This window comes from Esox lucius, chromosome 21, assembly GCF_011004845.1.
Source record: "Esox lucius isolate fEsoLuc1 chromosome 21, fEsoLuc1.pri, whole genome shotgun sequence".
Lineage (NCBI taxonomy): Eukaryota > Metazoa > Chordata > Actinopteri > Esociformes > Esocidae > Esox > Esox lucius.
This window is the reverse complement of record NC_047589.1, coordinates 10,597,521-10,619,856: the sequence shown is the minus strand read 5'-3', so window position 1 is coordinate 10,619,856 and position 22,336 is coordinate 10,597,521. Positions and strand designations below refer to the sequence as shown.

At 41.1% G+C, this 22,336-nt stretch overlaps 1 protein-coding gene across 2 annotated transcripts in view; it reads left to right on the top strand.

Annotated features, from left to right (window-relative positions):
- The window catches only part of fars2 (phenylalanyl-tRNA synthetase 2, mitochondrial), a 143,402-nt gene extending 121,942 nt beyond the window's left edge, over nt 1-21,460 (top strand). For both annotated transcript variants that reach the window (XM_010900930.4, XM_010900931.4), the window contains exon 8: nt 20,244-21,460. In XM_010900930.4, the coding sequence (XP_010899232.1) occupies nt 20,244-20,382 (139 nt within the window). In that variant the 3' untranslated portion in view covers nt 20,383-21,460. The remainder of the gene's footprint in view (nt 1-20,243) is intronic.
- The last annotated feature ends 876 nt before the right edge of the window (nt 21,461-22,336 follow it).

Below are 22,336 nucleotides of genomic sequence, written 5' to 3'. Positions count from 1 at the left end.
TTAGATGTGAGTCATGCCCACGCTAACCGGTCTCGTCTGGACCAAATGAAATGATTGACCCACTGGGTAATTGGGAAACACAAATCGCAGGCCCGACTGGGAAGCCTCGGCCTGATTGCGCTGTCATCTGTCTATGCAAATAACACCTGTGATATCATCAGGTTTACGAGCTCGAAAGCAATCACTGCTCCTCCGACGCACGGGCTGTGAAAATCCGACCTCAATAATGGCCCAGGGTCCCACCCCCTGTCTTTGCAATCGCCCATAAATCTATGCTCAAGTCGCCGGCCATTATTGATCTGCTGGATTGTCACAGCCGTATTAAACATTTATGCCGGTGACTCTCCATGCCGCCGCCTGCGGCCACCGTGACTATTGCCTGCACCTCGGCAGCCATACAACACCTGACAGGCCAAACGACTGCAAGATGGCTGTCAGTGGAGGCCGGGGGACTGGGAATCTATTTCAGTCCCCATTTAGTCAACTCCGCTGAGGGAATGGACAGTGAATAGATAGCCAGCTAGAAATCCCATGATGATATCATGCTTCGGCTCAGCTGAGGAACTGGTTTCTTAAATCTAGAGGAAGAGACATGGATGTGTCTGTGGATGTTGTTGTGTTTAAAAAAAAAAAAAGGCAATATGGATTTCAGATATTTCTTCTTTTTTTTTGTTAAAGGTCAAGTGGAACGTTTAACAAGCAATTAATGGGAGGAAATGCCAGTCTACAATTGGCTGCTATAAAATAAATAGGTATAAATAATTCAATGAAGTAACCAGAATGAGCAGAGATAATCTCTGGGTGAATCGGCCAGGCTAATGTCAAGTGGGTTAGCGAATCTCTGGTTCTCTTGGCCTAACGACTAATTATCCCCACTGGGCATCTGTTGGGAAGGGAATGGAAGTGGTGTTTAGACCCCTCGGAACAGAGCAATTTGACTTGATCATTCATTGACACATTCAATATGACTTCCCATCCACCCATCAAAAGCATTAACTTTAATGGGAATGTCCATTTTAGTAATTAAATAAACAGCCCCTCATGCCACCAGGATTTTACCTTCATCACTGTTGTTAGTTCTATTGGTGGGTTATGTGTAGTCTCTCCCAAAGCAACAGTCTCTCTCATGCTGTCAGTTTAAGCAATTTACTGTGACAATTTACAGTACATTTATATTTAGCTGACATCCAGAGCAACTTCCATATCTTAATAATTGAAAACTATTTTAGATACAGGGGGGAAAGAGGGACTAATGAGCCAGTTAGAAGCTGGGGATATTAAATTGTATAAGGGCCTGATCGAAATGTGCCTTGGGATCTTTGATGGAAACGTGCTTATCTCATATTTGATAGATGGCGTCATACACAGGGCAAGGTCTCCTTCACTGCCCTGGGGCATTAGAATTTGATATTTGGACGACATGGAAGAGTGCCCCCTACTGGCCCTCCGACATCACTTCCAGCTGCATTGGGTCTCCAGGAAGGAGTTTCAAAGTACAGTTTACAGACATGATTCCCGTTTTATGAGCCAAAGTACTGTAGTAATTAACCAGGAAGTCATTCACTTGGATTTGTCAATCAAGATTTTTAACAAGTACGCTCAAATATACAGCCAGCGAATGAAATGCGGACGTGCAGCTGAATGGCGCTGACAGGTCATTTTCACAATCAGCCAGACAGTAAGTGACAGAGTCACCCAGAAAATTTTACATGATGACATCTCCAGCTTTTTCAGCAATTCGTCAACTGTGTCAACCCCTAATGTCATGTCACGGCCTATTTCTTTTTTTTTTTTTTTTTATGTGTCATTGCCACTACGTGCTGATTACCATCTTCGACACATGAGCTATGGAGAGGGACCCCATCGTGGAGAGAAATACTTCACTCCTCGGACTCAACCTACCCTTGATTATTTCACCAACTTCAAGAGCTCCCTAGCCCCAGGACGAAATGAATGAATCCTGTCATCGTCACTCCGGTGCACCTCGAATCAACAATTAATTATTGATCACACAGCGGTGTGACTAAACCCTTCCCCTCTCCCTCACCCTCTCTCTCTCACTCTCTCTCTCTCTCTCTCACTCTCTCTCTCTCTGCAATAACGAGCGGGCACATTTTTGGTAATACGGGCTCTGGTGAAATGTCGACTTCTCCGTTACGCCTGGCTCTCGTGATTCGTTTGTTTCCCCGCCAGGATCTTAATGTCTTCTAAAGACGAGCGTGTTTTTATTAATGTGACGTATTAACACAAGTGTTGCTCTGCTCTTGCGTTAGCAGAACCGTTGGTCAGTTATTGGTCGTTTCTCACTACGCCTGCACACGTGTTTATTACATTTGTAGCCTGCAGAAGTACATCTACAGCCTGGGATATTGTGTCATGCATCATCTCACAAGAATTATTGGCACGGCTACCACTTAAATCACCTACGTCGATTCGACATGTGATGACAAACTGAAACAAACAGCTGAAATCCATTCAAACATGGAGCTCATTCGTTAGATCTTGGCTGGATCGAACACATCAGCTTTTGACGTCAACACAGGTGTTAAGGAAGGTTGTTACCATTCCATTAAGAAAAAACTATTAACTCGTATTTGTTTGTCTAAATGCAAGTGGAACTACACTGTAGCAAGTATTTGTAGTTCATTTTAATTACTTATTGTCATACTGTAATACTAAATGGTGGGAATTGCAGGATGTAATTACAGTGGTGTGACAACAAACACATGTTGCAATGATTATTACAAGTTTTGTTTCTTCTCTGCTGCATCTAATTCAGTAACAACTGTCACAAGGTCTCTTGTGGACTGATCACATTCTCGGGCACTTACATGCAAATTCGCCTGCTGTCTGCTGGAAAACCCATTTAACTTAGCCAATAGGAATGTCCCAAGAACAAGATAATTTTACCATGTGTCTTGTACACTTTAGCCCCAGTCACTAATTGTTCCATTATTGTGGGACTGCTGAGAGTACACCGCATATTAACGTATATGTATAGTACCAGCCAAAACTGTGTGTTTTGCACAGGCTGTGTTTTACTGTGTTTTGTTCAGGCTGTATTTGTAGACCGCTATTCAACCAAGCTGAATAAGCTCACAATTTAGGATGTACTGAAGGACAAAATTAAATATGGTTGCTTTTCTGGTAATGTTCAACATTATTAAAAAATAAAGCTATGCTTATTTAAACCCCACACATTTCGGATAAAACTGGCACATAGTCCTGAGTTGTATCATTGTAGCTGTAGGTTTTCAATTAGCTAACACATAAAATGGTTTATGCCAGCTAAACAGGTTTACATCCTGAATAAAGCAACTCAACCTCACCTGCTCATTGCCACTCATACAGTACAGTAGCATAAGGTAAGTGACCTTAGAGCTTAGCCTCTCCACTGTATTGATTTCAGCTATTCTAATATTGTGACCCTCATCCATCAAAAAGATTCCCACAACCCTCCAGCTAATTGAAGTACTCTTGCAAACTTTCTGTTGATGTCTAAATGAATTTACAACACCCGGAGAGTAGAAAACAGGCTACAGTGGTGTAAGTTACTCTCCAACCAAACTGGTGTGGGTTTCAGTCCTAGCCTGTAGATCATAAGGAACAAATGAGAAGTTAATCTGGAATCCTTAACCAACTGAAGGCCACAGGTCTGACAACACTAGGAACTGTGTGATTTTGACTGGAATTAAATGATCATTTTGTTATTGTTAAGTAACAGATGCCTAGATTAGCTCTTCGTCTGTATTTTTCATCTTTTGTAGCATTCTTATATATCATTTGGCCTGGGTTTATTCATAATAATAGACATGTATTACATCTGCAAAGGCCTATCCATTATGGTAGAAAGCAATCAAAGCAAATAAAAAGTAAATAAAACATATAAAACATAGCATTCGATCAATAGATTACAGGCTGAGAGCTCAATTTAATCAAACCCTTGTGTCGTAAATTCCACTAGTAGCGTATCGCAGTGTTTATGTACTTCAACATAATATTCCCTCTTTGAATTAGCCTCCTGCCAATGGGCCACGGATATGGCTAACTTGCTTACCCCCCCCCCCCCCAAACTAAAACAGGCATAAAACTCTTCTCCAGATTCCAGAACTGATGTGCGGGCTGTCAGTATGTGGGTAAACAGAGATGCCCTGTTAATAACATCACCTCCGCTGGTTAGTCTTGGTAATGACGAGGGAGTAGCTGCCGAGTCCAGGGTTTGGTCCAGGGTGGCTGTGTGTGACCCGCTTGCATCCTTTCACTCCCACCTCAATGTGTTTCAGTCCCTGGCTGGGGAATTCAATCAGATGGAGAGAGTAACGGCTTCTAACCCCTCGCTGACACACTCTCGTTCTGACAAACGCACGTACACCCGCAATCTGGCCACTCGTTCAGAAGCGTGGTCCAATCCACCTGCCACATTGTAGCGTAACGCACTGCGCGGTGTGAATCATGTCGGCTGTCGCTCTCCCCCCTCTGTCTTCTGCTTTTTTTCTTTTTTTTCATGGTGGAGCCCGTCGTGATGACGACTGTAAAAGACAACGATGTAACTTGAGCTCTGGCTCACCATAGCGTCCGGAGCGGCCACCTCCAGGCTGCAGCTGCCGAGCGGGATTTAGCCCCTTTATATAGAGCCTGTGTCTCCGAGTCCCACTGGAGGTTCAGGTCGTAAAAGGAAAATCCGTGAAAATCCCCGCAGTGGAGCCCTCCTCCCACAGCTAGCCCCGGCCTTGAGTAATGTCCAGTGCCGGAGCAAGGCCCAGGGCAATCAGGAAGCCACAACCGAGTGTTAGCCTCTAAGCCTTAGATAAACAACCTCCCTCTCCCTTTACCTGTCTGCTCTTAAAGGTAGTTAATGTCTTTTATGTCTCGTCAACCTTGGAAGCATTGTTTCAGGAGGTTCCTGGTCGCGGGCAGAGAAGAACCGAGCCGTCTCAGGGCTCCCTGCGCCGCAGCTTAGCGCAATATCATGCCAGCAATCATGATCTGTTGGTGTGTTCGTCAAGGTCGACCAGCCAACCGTCGAGAAGTCAAGTCAGGATAACACCTCTGGAGAGCCAGGCCAAGGCCAAGACCAGACTGCTTGGAGAGCAAAACTGTTTTTTTTTTATGGAGTTTAAGACTCCATATCAGGCACCAGAATGCACAGACGTCTGCAGAAACGTTGCCAGCGCCGTTATCGATGATGGATGGATAGCTCATTTCCTTGTCTGTGTAGATGCTCCAGGCTTTGCTTCTTCCAAATTGGTCATCCAATGTAAATGTTCAACCCATCTCAGTGTAGCGGCATATTGTGGACCGTGCAGGCATCCTGTTCTAGTCCGTCTCCAAAGCAGGGGCCCATCAGGTGGTTCTGATTCACCCCAAAAAAAAAAGACTCATCGGCAGCTTGCGATCAGAACAGATGGAAAGTAGGCGACCGTGCAAGCAAGCAGTGTAAGCTCTTCATATTGACAAATAATTGACAGGCCATCCCTGTATAGCAGCTGAGAGTCTCTTTGCCCTGCTTGGAGTGGGCTTTCTGTGAATTCTCATTTCAGCCTTCCACAATAGACTGAGCCAAAGCCCCTGGGGATATTCAGGAAAGTAAACATTGCTTTTTTGCGGAAAAGGTGCTGTTGTCTGTTGGATGTAAAATACAAACTCCTTCATATGCACCTGAGCGTGGGCACATTTCCTCTTGGTGAATTTTCATCTGTTAAATCATCCCATTGTATTCATTTCAATTAATGTTTCAGCGTTTTTGTAGCCTGTTTGTGCCATGATGCCAATAACTTTGCTGTTGCTTATATCTTATTTAATCCTTCAGTTCACAGACTATCCACTGGCTATATTTAGAACGTCTGGGGTTTCCCAGGCAGGCCCTGGAGGGGCCCTAGCCTCCCCTACCCTCCTGAGGGCTGCTTTCCCTCAGATGTGTTTCAGCCTTTGACCCTGCTTAATAATATGGTATTTTACTCACCTCCTCCCCTCCTCCTCTGCAAACACAGCAACATGGAAAAAGAATGGAGAAAAAAAGCCCAATTCACAGTTTGACTTTACTGATACTGGTCCACTGAAACGTTATACGTGGGATGAAATAGACCCAACATTTCTGTATTTGATGCTGGAAAGGATGACATCTTATTGACTATAAGTGGATCTTCCACACCAGTGTGTCCGTGGTCTTTCAGCTCATGGTGCGTGTATTGTACATCATAAGTTTGGTGTCTGTACAACCTTTGATCAGGCAAGAAACTGGTGGCATGAAACCGCCTAATCTAACGAAACGAATGCTTAGCAGCTTGCATTTTTGAGACCCAGATATGTCAAACTCTAGGCTTTAATAATTAATCAGGCCGATGGTATTCACCCGATTAAAAATTAAAACGGACCTTTCTGATCAAAACTACGTCTGACCCACACAGATACTTTAGACCTCAACAGGGTTTACCCTCTAACCTTCCTCTTAGGAAGCTTTGTTCCATGACAGCGATATTGTCTGGATGTGTATTTCAGTATTCAGTTTTGCATTCAAGGATTCATCTCTTAGTAGTCAATGTGTACAACACCCTAATCATTAATAATAAAAACAGATCCAAAGTACACCCCCACTCCTGCACATATGCACACGAGCCGGCGAACGTGTGATTGCTTACAGCGCTCTAGCATCACAATGTTCTTTAATTAAAACCACGTATACATCATTAGCTCTTCACTTGGTCGTTATCTCAAAAAGCAAGATCTTCTGGTGGAATGAATTCATTTGCGTTGGTGTCATACGCTTTAATAGTGGTCACAGGTGATTCTAGTGTGACACACAGGCATTTCAGATCAGGTTGGCAAGCTTTATGAAATGCGTCAACATTTTCACTTGGATACAGAGACCGGGTCTGGGGAAGCTAGTTGTGACGTCAAACCACCTCTCTGTTCTGATCAGTGATGTGTTTATGGAGTGACGGCCCTAATCATACAGTCCCTTGCGTTTCTGTGTCCCCCTGTTAGCCCTCCCGCTTAATTTGGCCCTGCTACCATGATATGCATGGAAGAACTCTTGTTATCACTTTCTCCACAGATCTGTCTATTGACAGAAAATAGAAGTGCTTCCCCCTCTTTTGTGACAGATCTTAATAATTAAATCCATGCCGTTCCACTGGGAGAGTTCTTCTCTAGCTCGTCTGAGCATGAATTTTAATCGGAGACCTCAGCAAAGAACCTTCTCTCCGTCAGAGTATCTCTCTCTTTTTTAAATGTTAATAATTTAGCGTATAATCTGATCCAGAGCAGCGTAACCTAATGAGTGTGTACATTTTTGTGTACCTTTTCTTACTCGTCCCCAGTGGGAACCAACTGAGCCACAAGGGACCGCTCTCTTTTAATCTCTACATCCTCTATTTCCCCCCCAATGAAAGAGACAAAGGTAACTTGACAAAGTTGTGTCCCAGATGATTAACTGTTTCTGTCATTGTCTTGGAGATCCAGGCCATTGGTCCAGATAGAATAGAGATGCTTAAAAATGTATTGAATTTAATAGGAATGTGACCTATGTATGCACCTGGTCATTCTTTTGGGTCAATGTTTGAACACTTTCTCAGGTTTGGTGCCTTTCTGAGGAATCCCCCACCTTGATTTATAGTATGAAGGTCTTTTGAATCCTGTGTCAAAATGAAAAGCTTAAAACTAAGGTGCACCAAGGCTGGAGATTTTTTGCCCAAGGCTGAGCAAGTGTTTGTACTTGCGTATTTTGAACTGGGCTAGCATCACCCTTAGCCTAGGGCTAGCTGGCCCTGCTCTGCAAGCAGGGTTAGCACTGACTTTTCACTAGCCCCAGAAGCAGGGTGACAAAATAACCAATTTGAAACGGCGTCAAGAACAAAACCATAGAACGCTTATTGTCCAATCACAAAACATGTCCTTTCACTTCATTTACATACGCTCTTGATGCATGCTGTTACAAACAGATACAATGTATTTCAGTTTCCATCCTTTCACTCTGCGAACCTTTGTCGTTTGATCATACCAGCTAAATCTTAGCAAACTAGTTATTGCAGCTTGCTTTGGATGTAAATCTAGCAAATACGTCGAAAGTATAAAGGTTGACCAGATGTCTTTGCGTTGTTTTTACAATGTTTTTAAAGCAAAGACCGACAGGGTGGGCATCTTGATAAACCGATGTCATGACGTCGTTTATTGAATCGTGGTAGCGTGACATTGATTGCGTGTCAGTGATGTACATGTAACATTATTCGCATGCCAGAATTGTAGCTTGTCATGGAATGTAAAATCATCTTGTGTCATTTTTGTTTGTTAGTCCAGGGCTTAGGAACAGAAGTGTGAGTCCTTAGCCTAGGATTAAACCTTAGCCTAGGTTTAACAAACTATTGTTTGTTAAACCTTAGCCCAGGGCTCAGAACAATGCAGTGTGAAAAGGCCTATTAGTACATAAAATGCACTCTTGTAGTACCGCTAGTGCAACCAGGGTGTGCCAGATCATAGCATGGGTAATCTGACATGATTATGGCATGGGTAATCTGACATGATTATGGCATGGGTAATCTGACATGATTATGGCATGGGTAATCTGACATGATTATGGCATGGGTAATCTGACATGATTATGATTATGGCATGGGTAATCTGACATGATTATGATTATGGCATGGGTAATCTGACATGATTATGATTATGGCATGGGTTATCTAACATGATTATGATTATGGCATGGGTAATCTGACATGACACCCCTTAAGTGTACATTTGCGAGAAATGTTGTTTACAGAGTCATCACCTTCCAAAGCGTACAATATGAAATTTTGTTTAAATGGCATTTTATATAAAGCACTGCTATTATGCGGTAGTCTCATTATAGATAATTCTGTGAGCATATTCTTCTGCAAAATGTAAGTTCTTATCCTTAACTCTGTAATTGGTTCATCCTACACACAGTATAATGAGAATAGAAATGGAATCATAGGCGACTGCAAATCACAACACTTGCTGTTCATTTCGGACACTTCCAGTTTGCATATTTGTATCCCTTTGCTCCATATATTAGTTGCCAACTCAATGTGTGTTCTCTTATGTACAGTAAGATGTGATCTTCCTCATTGAGATAATACAGAGTTGCATGCTCATGTATGAGCCATTTCGAATGTGGAACAGGATCGGACCTACTGGACTATTATGAACCAGGTCAGTATAAACGAGGTCATGACAGATAACAAAAGTGATCCGATAACTGTGGGTGGTACAGTGGTCTTAAGTCGATTCCTCGCTGCATAGCTACATCACTGAGGCAGACGATGCCTGAAGGTCATTCAATTTCCTCCACGCATATTTACCAGCGATCACTTCCTGGTTGACCGAGCAGTGTGATAAGAATAAGGACATCTTGGCCGTTGCATATAATATTTATGTCTGTCCCCTGAGTTTCAGAGTACATCTCAATGGCATTCAAACGGTCTGCTCCACAAAGTCATTCCCACCCCTGCGAATTTAGTGTTGGGGCCACAGTGTTGACCATTGAAATGGCATGTAACATCAAGACTGCACAAAGAAAATCTAATTTCCTCCAACCTTGCCCTATTGCGTTCCCAGTTACGAGTTCCCTGGCTATGAAAAAACAGCAAGTGTGGTTTTGTAACCCTACTTGTCTGTTAGCTCTAATTAGAAAATAAATGAGTTGTCGTATTAATAAGAAAAAGGAATGTCCGGCCCTAAGTCAAGACGGCGAATTGGGAACATTTAATGTAATGCAAATTGATTTCTCTGCCTGCACCTCTTCCAAGCCAGTGAAGAAGGGAAGAGAAGGCTGCCATCACTTTGATGAGTGGGAACAGGTCTTTCTTCTGCCACACGCCTTTCATCAGGGTGAGCAGATGCAGACAGGTTTTCTGGCCTGAACTAAATCCTCTTAGAGGATAGCCATGACAGCCAGAGAAAAGGATTGATTAAAGCAAGTAAAAAGCAGAGATACCACCTACCGCTAAGAAATAGAATACATACAACTTGTTCACATGGTAAAGTGATATTAAAACATGTTTTTGTTCTGTAATAGTGGATGAAAATGCTTTTCTTTTTTGAAAGTGATCCAAGTATAACCCTGCGTGTTTGAAACACCTTTGGCAGCATCTACTATTTTGGGTTAATGTCTCTAAGGCCTTTGCCCTTTATTCTGTCAAGTTGTTTGTTGATCATAGCTGGACAGTCATTTTTTAACTTCAAATCATCAGGAGAGAGACAGTTCCACTAATAAGGTCACTTGTAATGAGCCAGTTGATGGCTACTGTATGTAGTGATGAAACATGAAACAAAGGTGTATCTGAACAGAATTGGATGGCGAATGGGTCTGGAAATAATTTCAGTAAGCTAATTCATTAGTTACCCATTGTTCCAAATAAAAAAGTTATTTTCAATTATGTTTCTTATTATTTAAGAAAAAATATCATCATGATATCTGCACTATTTAAATGTTTTCATTAAAACCATGGCCCAAACTGAAGAGTTTTGTAGGCATAATGTTAGTTAAATAAAACTTATAGAAAGCCTACATATTGTTACAGTGCCATGGAAACCTATTTGTCCCCTTTTTGACTTTTAAACATTTGTGGAGTATTGCAAAAGTCTTGGAAGGTGCTTCCTGGTGGGTTTCTTTCAAACTTCAGCTGACTTCATGAGCAACCCATTACGGTGACAAAATAATTAAAGAATTAAAAAATAATAAGTATTGACCAGATATCAAAGGTAGAACATTCTGGTGGTAGTTTGGTATTTTGGGGATGCTTTGCTGCATAAGGATATGTTGCATCCAACTATTATTGTTAAACATGTTAAACCATAAATTAAACATTGTGACAAAATATACATATATATCCTGAAATGAAATACAGTATGCAATTCTATAAAAATTATTAGTTCCATGATACCTTAGTTAAGAATGTTTTTAGTTGAGAAGCTATATGAGATGCAAGTGAAACATGAGAATGGTTTTGCTTTGTCTGTATGATATTGTAAAGCTATTCAATGAACCTTGAATCTTTCTATTTTTGGGGGGTTTATAGAGAAGACATTTAAACCTAGAAAACGTATATAGAAGATATTGCCTTATGTTAAAATTGTATTGCATATAAATACAAGAGAAAATGTGAATAATGCATTTCTATGTGTCTGCTTTTGAACCAAAACTAAAATGTTGATTTTGGAGTAATGTTAATTTTGGAAAGTCACATTTTCCCTTGATTACAAGCAGTTTTTCAAAGTTATCGTCAATGAAATGTTTCTATGCTAATCAGATTAAATTTGTAGTTCACATCCTATGAATTGGTTTGCTATTCCGTTTTATAAGATCAGAATAAAATTGTCAGAGGCCAAACCAATGTGCCCACCCCTGCCGTGCTCCTCAAAGATGACAAGCATACTCATAACATGATACAGTAACCACCATGCTTGACTAGCTCTCAATAAAGACTTTGCCCCAGACCCAAACATAACAATCTGCGGTCAGGACTAATAGTTATATTAGCAGATACATTTTGCAGCATTACTTGTTTAGTGTTGCAAACCGGATGCTTGTTTCTGATATTTACTTATTCTGTACTGGCTTTCTTCGTTTCTTTGTAGCTTATTGTGGAGCAACTACCAGGTTGTCTAATGTGTTCCCCCATCACAGCCTTATGGGAAAACCCTGGTTGCTTTATTCTGCTGAGAACTTGGGTTAGAAAAGACGCTTGTATTTTGTCAAGAAATAAAAACATTTAGAGACACCATTGTGTAGGGAGGCAGCATAGCAGTTAGGGTATTGGGCCGGTAACAGAAGGCGACAAGGTAAAACATCTGTTGTTGTGCCCTTAATTGCTCCTGTAAGCATCTGCTATGTGACAAAAATTTACTGTAACTGTACATCTAATTTATAATTTTTCCATGCTTGTAAATTAGATATTTAGTTTGTGATTTCTTTGCTTTGACAGGCATTGGAAAAGCCACCTAATCTTTGTGGTAAAATCTGTCCTTGAAATTTGCTATTGAAGGATCTTACAGTTTGTTGGGTATGTGTGGGGAACAAACAAAAAGGAATGGTAATTACTGTTATTTCCAACATTGTCTTTGCAATTGATTTTTCTATGAAAATGTTGACTGAAATATATTTTTCCTTGTCATAATGATGTTTTTGTTAATTTGTATGAACACTTTATGAATGCATTCAATGAAACATCACATATTAGCTATGTCCTCTATGAACAAAAAATCTATTATATATATTTCAATCTCAGATGTACTTTTGGTCAGGCTATGTGAGTTATATTGCTTAACTTGTTCTCCTCAACTCATCAATAATGATATTATAATAGACCTTCATAACCACCCCTTAAGCCATTAACAATGAAAAAAGCCTTGTTGGATTGCGAAAGAATAATTTGTGAAAGACAATGCCATATCTGTGTTAGAGAACCTGTTATTACAGTGAAAAGAAAGCAAGATTTATTCCTGAACTCCAAAAGTTTTTTTTTCTACTATCTAGTGTAGCAACTCCTACATCCTTTTATATTGGGTCATTGGGCTATTCCATAGACTCTCAAAGGACCGAAACAAGCCCAAACCCATCCACGTTGCAAGAAACCGGATCAAGCATCGCTAACAGGGTATCGCATTACTACCCCAGTGCCTTGTGGGTTACAAGCAGAAATGCTTGGCATAATTTGCAGGGCATGGAGTCTCCCCGGTCTTCTCCTTTTCCCTTACATCTCGGAATTCCAGTGATGAGGGGGCATCAAGTTTCACCATTCTTTTCCTTTCAGGAAAAATGCAGAGCATTTTCAAGGGCGTTTCTCCTGCCAAACAGCCGTCTCCCAAATCCGCTTGGTGAATGAAACCCTACTCATCCCCTGGACTGAAACAACACACACACACACACAGCATTTAAACCAATGCTTTTCCCTATGGCCCCAATGTCCTCAGGATATACTAATGGCTGGAACTAACCTTCCATCTGATAATGCATGTCACCGATGGACAGTATATCTTTTGCAAACGTTATGGTTTTTCTGTAAAAAGAAATTGTGAATTGTGTGAGGAAAATCTTGTCTTGGCAGAATAATAATGTGCTCCCTTAGTCAATTAGCTGCCTCAGTTTAGTGGCCTACATATCATGATGCATGTTTCTAATGTGTCGGGTTTGAAGCATTCATTTCATCATGGTTTTATTCAGAGAAGGGTTGAACAATGGCTTAGTTGTATGTCCCCAGCTCTTGTTTGAGGGTTTTTGTGAATTATATAAAGTGAAGGCAGATTCCAAATTCTCTGCTTATTGTTACATCATGGTAAAATTAAACCCCCTTTCTCTCTAATTTTGCGTTTTTCGAATGTTGTTATGACCTTCTCCAAATTGGCCAGGGAGAGTTGAAGATGGCGATGTGCCTTCAAGACAAAGCCCTTCTGCTTTTTTCACACTGTTGGTCCAACTATGATATTTGCCGGATTCGCAAAAGTGAGGTCAAGCTCACTCAACTAACAACGTCAGTTTGTAAACACGGTATCATGGCAATTTGTAGTCTCTACATTTTCGACACAATGTGTTGACACTGTTTGAAATTAAAGTAATTGGATGCCTGCACTTGAACTCTGTTTATCCTGTGACCCATATCCTTCAACCGTGCTAGACTGACAAGGTTGTGTGTCATGTCTGGAAAAATAATTTAAAAAAAGAAAGAAAATGTTTGGACTGACAGGGCTGTCTGATGTAGTGCCTGATCAGAATTGTTTTGACTAACAGTCTTGGAGGAAAATGTTTGAACTCTCTGGCACCAGGATTGATGGTACAAATATTTATGCTATAAATCTGTAATATTTTTCACTTTGTAGTTGTGTAGTCATGTGAACATGAGCACCAGCAACAAACTCCACACATCCACTGTAGACATGAGAACGTGATATAAGATCATGCTTATTTCAGTAATGGCAATTGATCACTTCTCTTTCATTGACACATGACACTGAACTGCATTTCATATATGTCAAAAAATATGAAAACATTACTGTGCAATAATCATTGGCCACTACAGAAATGTGTTCAAAGCTTATTAGTTGAGCACTGTTTATTTGTAAAAAATATATACTTTAAAATGCAATCAATTATGTAATTTAGAAATTTGTGTCACCTTATTAAAAATAAAATGTGTGAATATCTCAGGCACAGAAGTATTCAGACTCACCAGTCTCAACGTCAACAGTGAAGAGGCTGGGATGCTGGCTTTCTAGGCACAGTTCTTCCTCTGTCCCCTGTCTGTTCTTTTGTCAATCTTAATAATAAAAAAAATGTGGACAGTCTGAAATATGTCTTTTTCTTTGCAACTCTGCCTAGAAGGCCAGCATCCCAGTCGTCTGATGTTGTGACTGGTGTTTTGCGGGTACTATTTAATGAAGATGCCAGTTGAGGACCTTTGAGGCGTCTGTTTCTCAAACTAGACATTCTAATGTTTTTGTCCTTTTTCTCAGTTGTGCATCAGGGCCTCCCACTCCTTTTTCTATTCTGGTTAGAGCCAGTTTGCACTGTTCTGTGAAGGAAGTAGTACACATGGTTGTATGAGATATTCAGTTTCTTGGCTATTTCTTACGTTGAATAGCCTTCATTTCTCAGAACAAAAATAGACTCCCAAGTTTCATAAGAAAGTTATTTGTTTCTTGCCATTTTGTAGCAGTAATCAAACTCACAATTACTGACACTTCTGATACTTAACTAGTCTAAAGAAAACCAGTTGTATTACTTTTATAATCAGCACAACAGTTTTCAGTGGTGCTAACATAATTGCACTTGGGTTTTCTAATCATCAGTCTTATAAAATGATAAAATTGGATTAACAAACAGTGCCATTGGAATACTGGAGTGATGATTGCTGATAATGGGCCTCTGTATGCCTATGTAGAGAATTCATTAAAATGTTTCCAGCTACTATAGTCATTACAACATTAACAATGTCTACACTGTATTTCTTATCAATTTGATGTTATTTTAATGGACAATTAAAAACAAGTAAACAAGGAAACTTCTAAGTGACCCCAAACTTTTGAATGGTATTGGATATTTACAGAGAATATAAAAAGTCTACACAGCCCTGTTAAAATGCCAGGTTTTTGTGATGTAAAAGAATGAGACAAAGATAAATCATGTCAGAACTTTTTCCACCTTTAATGTGACCAATAACATGAACAATTAAATTGAAAAATAAACAGAAATCTTTGAGGGGGAAAATAATAAATAAAAAACTCACAATAACCTGGTTGCATAAGTATGCACCCCCTTTTGATTTTATTACAGCACTCAGTCTTTTTGGGTAGCAGTTTATTAGCATGGCACGTCTTGACGTGGCAATATTTGCCCACTCTTCTTTGCAAGAGTGCTCCAAATCTGTCAGATTGCAAGGACATCTCCTGTGCACAGCCCTCTTCAGATCACCCCACAGATTCAATTCAGTTCAGTTCAATTAGATTCAGGTCTGGGCTCTGGCTGGGCCATTCCAAAACATTAATCTTCTTCTGGTGAAGCCATGCTTTTGTGGATTTGGATTTGTGCTTTGGGTCATTGTCGTGCTGAAAGGTGAACTTCATCTTCAGCTTTCTAACGGACGCCTGATAGTTTTGTGCCAAAATTGCCTGGTATTTGGAATTGTTCATAATTCCCTCCACCCTGACAAAGGCCCCGGGTTCCAGCTGAAGAAAAACAGCCCCAAAGCATGATGCCACCACCATGCTTCGCTGTGGGTATGGTGTTCATTGGGTGATGTGCAGTGTTGTTTTTGCACTAAACATACCTTTTGGAATTATGGCTCAACCTTGGTTTCATCAGGCCATAACACATTTTCCCACATACTTTTGGAAGACTTAATGTTTGTTGTTGCAAACTTCAGCCAGGCTTGGATGTTTTTTTTTGTAAGAAATCGCTTCCGTCTTGCCACCCTACCCCATAGCCCATTCATATGAAGAATACGGGAGATTGTTGTCACGTGTAGCACACAGCCAGTACTTGCCAGAAATTCCTGCAGTTCCTTTAATGTTGCTGTAGGCCTCTTGGAAGCCTCCCTGGCCAGTTTTCTTCTCGTCTTTTCATAAATTTTGGAGGGACGTCCAGGTCTTGGTAAAGTCTCTGTTGTGCCAAATTTTCTCCACTTGATGATGACTGTCTTCACTGTGTTCCATGGTATATCTAATGCTTTGGAAATTCTTTTGTACCCTTCTCCTGACTGATATCTTTCAACAATGAGATCCCTCTGATTCTTTGGAAGCTCTCTGCGGACCATGCCTTTTGCTCTGAGATTCAACTAAGAAAATGTCAGGAAAATCCTACTAGAACAGCTGAACTTTATCTGGGATTAATCAGAGTCACTTTAAATGATGGCAGGTGTGTAATGACTTCTATTTAACATGAGTTTGAATGTGATTGGTTAATTCTGAACACAGCCACATCCCCAGTTATAAGAAGGTGTCCACACTTATGCAACCAGGTTATTGTAAGGTTTTCATTTTTCCCCCTCGAAGATTTCAGTTTGTTTTTCAATTGAATTGTTCACAATATAGGTCACTTTACGAGTGGAAAAAGTTCTGACATGATTTATCTTTGTCTCATTGTTTTAAATCACAAAAACCTGGCATTTTAACATGGGTGTGTAGACTTTTTATATTTACTGTATGCATGCGCGTGTGTCTGAGGGAGAGTGACAAAAAGTCTGATGGAGGCTGAGATAAAAGGAGAAAATAAAAAGTGCTGTAATCTCCCCAGACTTCTGAGACTGGTCACCTAGCTAGCTGACTGGGACCAATTAGACTGGGTTTCCTGTTTCCTGTGTGTCTGGCATCAGGCACTTCTCATCCCTCAGCTCGCCACTGACCCCTCTCCAAGCCCAACTCTTCTAAAGTCCCCCTAAGCATCAATGGCCCCTCGCCAAGCCCAACTCCTGTAAACGTTCCCCTAAGTATCACAGATTACATCGCTCTGTCACTATTGTGAATGTAGATGCAGTTCTTGATCCAGAAGGAATATCTGGTTATAATGTGATGATTACAACCAGTCTGTAAGACCTGTTTGTATAGTATTGTGTCTGCTGGATAAAAATCACTATGTATGTCAGAACTATTTGTTTGACCTCACAGTTCATTGAAGATAAATCCAAGCTTGCTTTTCTTCACATTATTCTTTCTAAACACACAGGGCATCCCTGATTATAGCATTGCGATCTTTGAAAAGATAATTTTCCTATATCTGCCCTGCCTGCTTAGAGGCCTCTTATCTTCATTCACCAGGACAGGTCAGTTTTTCTACCTTCGGGATGAAGCCAATGTGAATAACCCACTGCCGGCCAGCTGACTGTAAACCAAATTCTGCAGGGCAATAAAATCCAGACGGCTACAATAAAAAACGATTGTTGTGTGTTTGGATCACTGTTCTCCTCCTGCACTCTGAATTATTGAACACCTGCGCGGTCAGTGGAAATGTCAGGTGCTCTTTTTGCTGAGACAGACGGGAGAGAACTGGATGGAGACTGGAGAAGCTATGCATAAACCAACCATTGTGGATGAAGACAACAAATGCCATTTCTAACTGGGCATCATGGCCAATAATAGATTTTTTTTCCAGATGCGATTGGACCTTGAATAATTTATTTCTCCATTATCAAGTCGGAATCGCCTTGGGAAATGTCTCCTCCCCTTTTGTGCAGTAAATACTTTTGCCCTGCATGCTATTAGCTATTACATATATACATATATATAATACATATATTTCTGGTGTGTGTGTGTTGTTAGGCCTGGTGTTTACAAAGCTTCCCACAGTTGCTATCTGGCAGAGTGCGTGATTCCTTTTCTCCTTTTTTCTCTATTAATGAGGACGTCGATTCGATGGACCAATTATCTCTTTCCACTCTGTGCACTTCAAATTATCATTTTTTTTCTATCTCAGTCACCTTGCTACAAGGTTCCCTGGAGATCACACTCCCTCAGCTATTTTTAGAAACGGCAGCCCTTGAGGAGGCGTTTTCTGTGGAACAAGGTTGCCCTTTCAGAGAGTAGAGGGGAGCAAGAGACAACGCCGCACAGTTCCCCCACCGAAAAAAATAAAAATCTAATCTATTCTTCTGTCCGCCGGAATTGGAAAGAAATGAAAGTCAAGGAACACTTCCATATTCCTGTTTTAGAAAATGTTCCCCAAAATTGTTATTGTTAAGTGCCAACAGGAAATGTGTTATACCGTGGAACTTCACTGGTGTTGCCTTGCCTAATTAAGCGTTCAGTGTCTCTTGTAGTCTCTCTGAGCTAGGTCTGGAAAGGACAAGGATAATCAGACCCGGAGACGAACATGCTTGAATTTAAGACTTTTATCAGAAAACAGTTTTCCCTTTGTCAGCCACAACAGCCTGCCACAGTGTTTGTGACTAAAACCACTGTGACTTTGTCACCACTTCTCTGTTTGCATTACAATCTCTACAGCAGAAGACACCATGTGTTGTTCTGACAGTGGCAGTCTGCTGGTATGAAGCCAAACCTGATTAGGCTTTTCTCTGGGATCCCATGGGGTTTAGGCTGTGGAATCCCAAGGCACTGTCTTTCAGAAGTTTTCTCACAGACATTTTGTCTTAGCTTGGTGCTCTGGGGCACAATGCAAATCTCATCTGTTGGTTTCAATGAGACTCTGAATATAGAAATGACAAAAGGCCCATGCTAAGCCTTCTGAACAACTTTTTGTCGAGGAGCGCCACCGGTGTTGGTGTCCTTTTCCTCTGTGGCACTCTGAAGATGCTAACCTGTGTTCCCTAGACCGACACTGACCATGTGTGGATACATAACCCAGAGTATTTCCTAGCATAGGCTCTCCCTGTCTAATTTATTTGGGTGTCTTTTCAAAACTTGAAATTAATTTCATTGGATGCAATGATCCAGCCATACATACCTACACGTAACCTTAGATCGCAAGATGCATGCCTTTTAATTGTACCCAGAATTTCTGAACAAAAAGCTGGAGGCAGGGCCTTCTCTCATAGAGCTCCACTACTGTGTAATGATTAGCCAGTTAAGGTTAGAAATGCAAACTCTGTGCAAATTTTCTACTAAAGACTCATCTCTACAGCAGGGTTTATGATTAGGTGTAGCCTGGCCTGGGGGTGTGAAGGTGACCAAAAAGGCTTGATACTGTCCACCCTTGCTGTCTTGCCAGGTGGGCTCTCATCGCCACTGGGATGCCCTCCCTCCAATGCCGTTCCGGGGCGGAGTCACTGGCTTGTTGTTGTCTCTCTGTTGTGCACTTGTGCAATTGGGCTGTACTCTGCTGGCAATTTCTCTGCCCTCATTCAGGGTGGTTGCGGTTGGTGGGTGTCCCTTTGGTTGATGCTTGGCAATGTGGGTGGATTGATTTCCTGCCTGTTGGGTCCTGTCCGGGGCCTCCTTCAGATAGGGCCACAGTGTCACCGGACCCCCCTGTCTCAGCCCCAAGGTCTTACGCTGCTATATTATTGTGCTGGGGGAGTAGGGTCAGTTCTCCTTCTCCAATATAAATACTTGTAGATCTAAGGAATGCATTTTCTACATTTTACCTGTCTGCTGCCGTTTTAAACTTAGGAGGACATGAGGTCTTGGCCCATACCAGGCTTGAAAGACCCGTTGCTGTCCCTGTCCAAAGTCCTCCTGGTTGTGTTACAGATCAAGACGATACCTGACGATTTCAGCTGCCGCTGTACTGACACCTCCCCCTCCCCTCTATTTTCCCTGTCCTTGTCCATCTGGTCATGCTTCTGACCTGGACTAAGTTTAAATAGACTCTGGCCTCAGCCCACATGAATGTATTAATTATTACAAATTGTTTAATGTGTTCACCCAGCACAGCCAGAAGAGGACTGGTCACCCCTCTGAGCCTGGTTCCTCTCTAGGTTTCTTCTTAAACTACAGCCTTCTTTTTCCTAGCCACTGAAATTCAACACTACTGTTGTTTGCTCCTTGGGGTTTAAGGCCAGTTGTTTTGTAAAGGCACTTTGTGACATTAGCTGATGTAAAAAGGGCTTTTTAAATACATTCGATTGATTGATTGGATTGAATTAGGGTCGCCCATGTGGGTATCACACTGGAGAGGTCTAACATAGCGCTTGTATTTTTTATTTTTTTCCAGACTCTATAATATTTTGGGAGGCACTAATAAAACCACCGCAAATCCACTATGACCTGTTGATTTCTCTCAGGTCCCCTAAACCCTCTAAATCTTCCTTTTCTCTCTGTTCATCTTACCCTTGCAGAACGCAGAAGCACAGCCGCTGTTATCGCATAACCTACCGCCACATGGAGAGGAACCTGACCCAGGAGGAGGTGCGCGTTCTCCACTCTTCCATTGAGCAAGCCGCTGAGCGAGAACTGGCCGTGGTGGGTCGATATTAAGGCCTCCTCTGCCACCCCCTTTCCCCTCGGTTGGGTTCAGTTGGGACATAACAGGGAAAGAAAGGTTTAAAAGCAGGCAAAACTGGGAGGCTCGAGACAAACTTGTCTAAAAGAAGAAACAGTCATTTTCCATTTGGAATTTGTTATTACCATTTCCCCCTGAACATGAGCCTTACGTTACGAGTGGACTCCAGCTGTTCTCGGCACAAGGAAAGGCCAGTGTATCATACCCAAGGATCCTTTTCATTGTAGTTCTGTCATTGTTGGAGAGTGTGGGGCCAAGTTGGTACAGTAAGAGCACTGCTCTTGCAATGTCATGGCAGTGCGTTGAATTTCTAGATTAATCCTAAACAAAAGACATTTGCAATCACTGGAAAAAAAAGATTCAGCTATGTGAGACCTTCTGTTATATTTAGTGATTATTTTGGACAGAGACATATTTACTGTAGCCCAGTGTTATTTAAAAGGTTTAGCCGAGAATCCAGTTTTTCTTGCCCACATTTCTGGGCACCCACACGTATTGGGCGTCATTTCTCACCTTCAACCTCACCTCAATATTAGACCAATTTAACATTTGTCTATTTTTACATTGACAGATAAACTCCCATTCATTACATTTTAAATCAAACACTCCAGAAAATGTATGTTCTAAATCATCTTTCCCAAAAACATTTATCAATTGTCCCATGCAATTATCTTTACTCAGCATTTCAACATTTTTTTTTTAATTGTTGGTGACTCCACTGCCGTTCCCCAGCGACCCCGACTTTGAAATATTCTGCTTTTGGCACTCACTCTACTTCCACCACAGTACCAAACAACTCTTATCATTAGAGCTTCCAGCAACCTTTCATGTGAAGCAGCGGACGGCCTCGCTTAAACAACCCGATCCAGGGTGAATGTGTTTGATTAAATACGGGCGCCTTTTATGCCACTGGCTCCTTGCCAGCCTGGTAAAGGAGACCGACAAACCAACACAATAAGATATATTTTAGTAGAATGTTCGACACATGTATCTGTAGTACTTTTTCTAAAGTACATTGGTTTATGTGCTAAGACATATCATAATAAAAGCCACTGGGTGAAAATACTGTGTCCCTGTTGTCTGTTTGCTCAAAAGGAAATTTCAGTTGTGCTCTATTTACCAATTATGTCTGTTAATATTGTATTAATATGGAATATGTGCCATATAAAATATAATTTCCTCAAGCAATGCAAATACTAGCCTTTTCATAGTTCACTTGTTGAAATTGTACATCAATATTTTTTGGTTGTAATCAAACCACAAAATCCAGAAATCATAGCGATGTCGAGCACTTCTGTTTAAACTTACCGTCCCTGTTTTGAAAAGGCTACTTTCTAGGGTGGGAACAGGGCTCCCATCATACTATAGTCTTTACAAAGCTATCTTGCTATAAATCTTGCTATCCTGTAATATTGTAGCCAATAAGAACATTGTTGGAACAAGTTCAGTGGCTCTATTGAACAAGGACAAATATATCTACTCGCTAGTAGTGTCAAAGACAAAAATGGCACATGTATTTTGACATAACATGATTCCGTTTATTTTAAGATCGGACAGCAAGGTCAATCAACCATTGGCTTTTTGGAGTGACTCTTGGTAGTGAAAATATGAAAATACTGGTTTAGTGCATAGTTACAATCAAATCAAAAATAATTGGCACCAGAAAAAAAAAATGGACTTTTCCATTAAAAGATAATATGAAATAACCTGTGACCTTTAGTTACATTTTGATAATAATTTTTTCAGAGCACAGCGCATGCATTTTTGAGGAGTTGCAATAATGATATTGTACTGCGGAGTGAGCACAGACATATTTGGAACAACTGGTGCCCTCAGTAGATAATTGTTTTGTTTACAGAATGACTGTGCATTCCCCAATCTATTCTGTTTACGAATGTAAGAATCCGCTTGAATACCAGATGAGTCTAT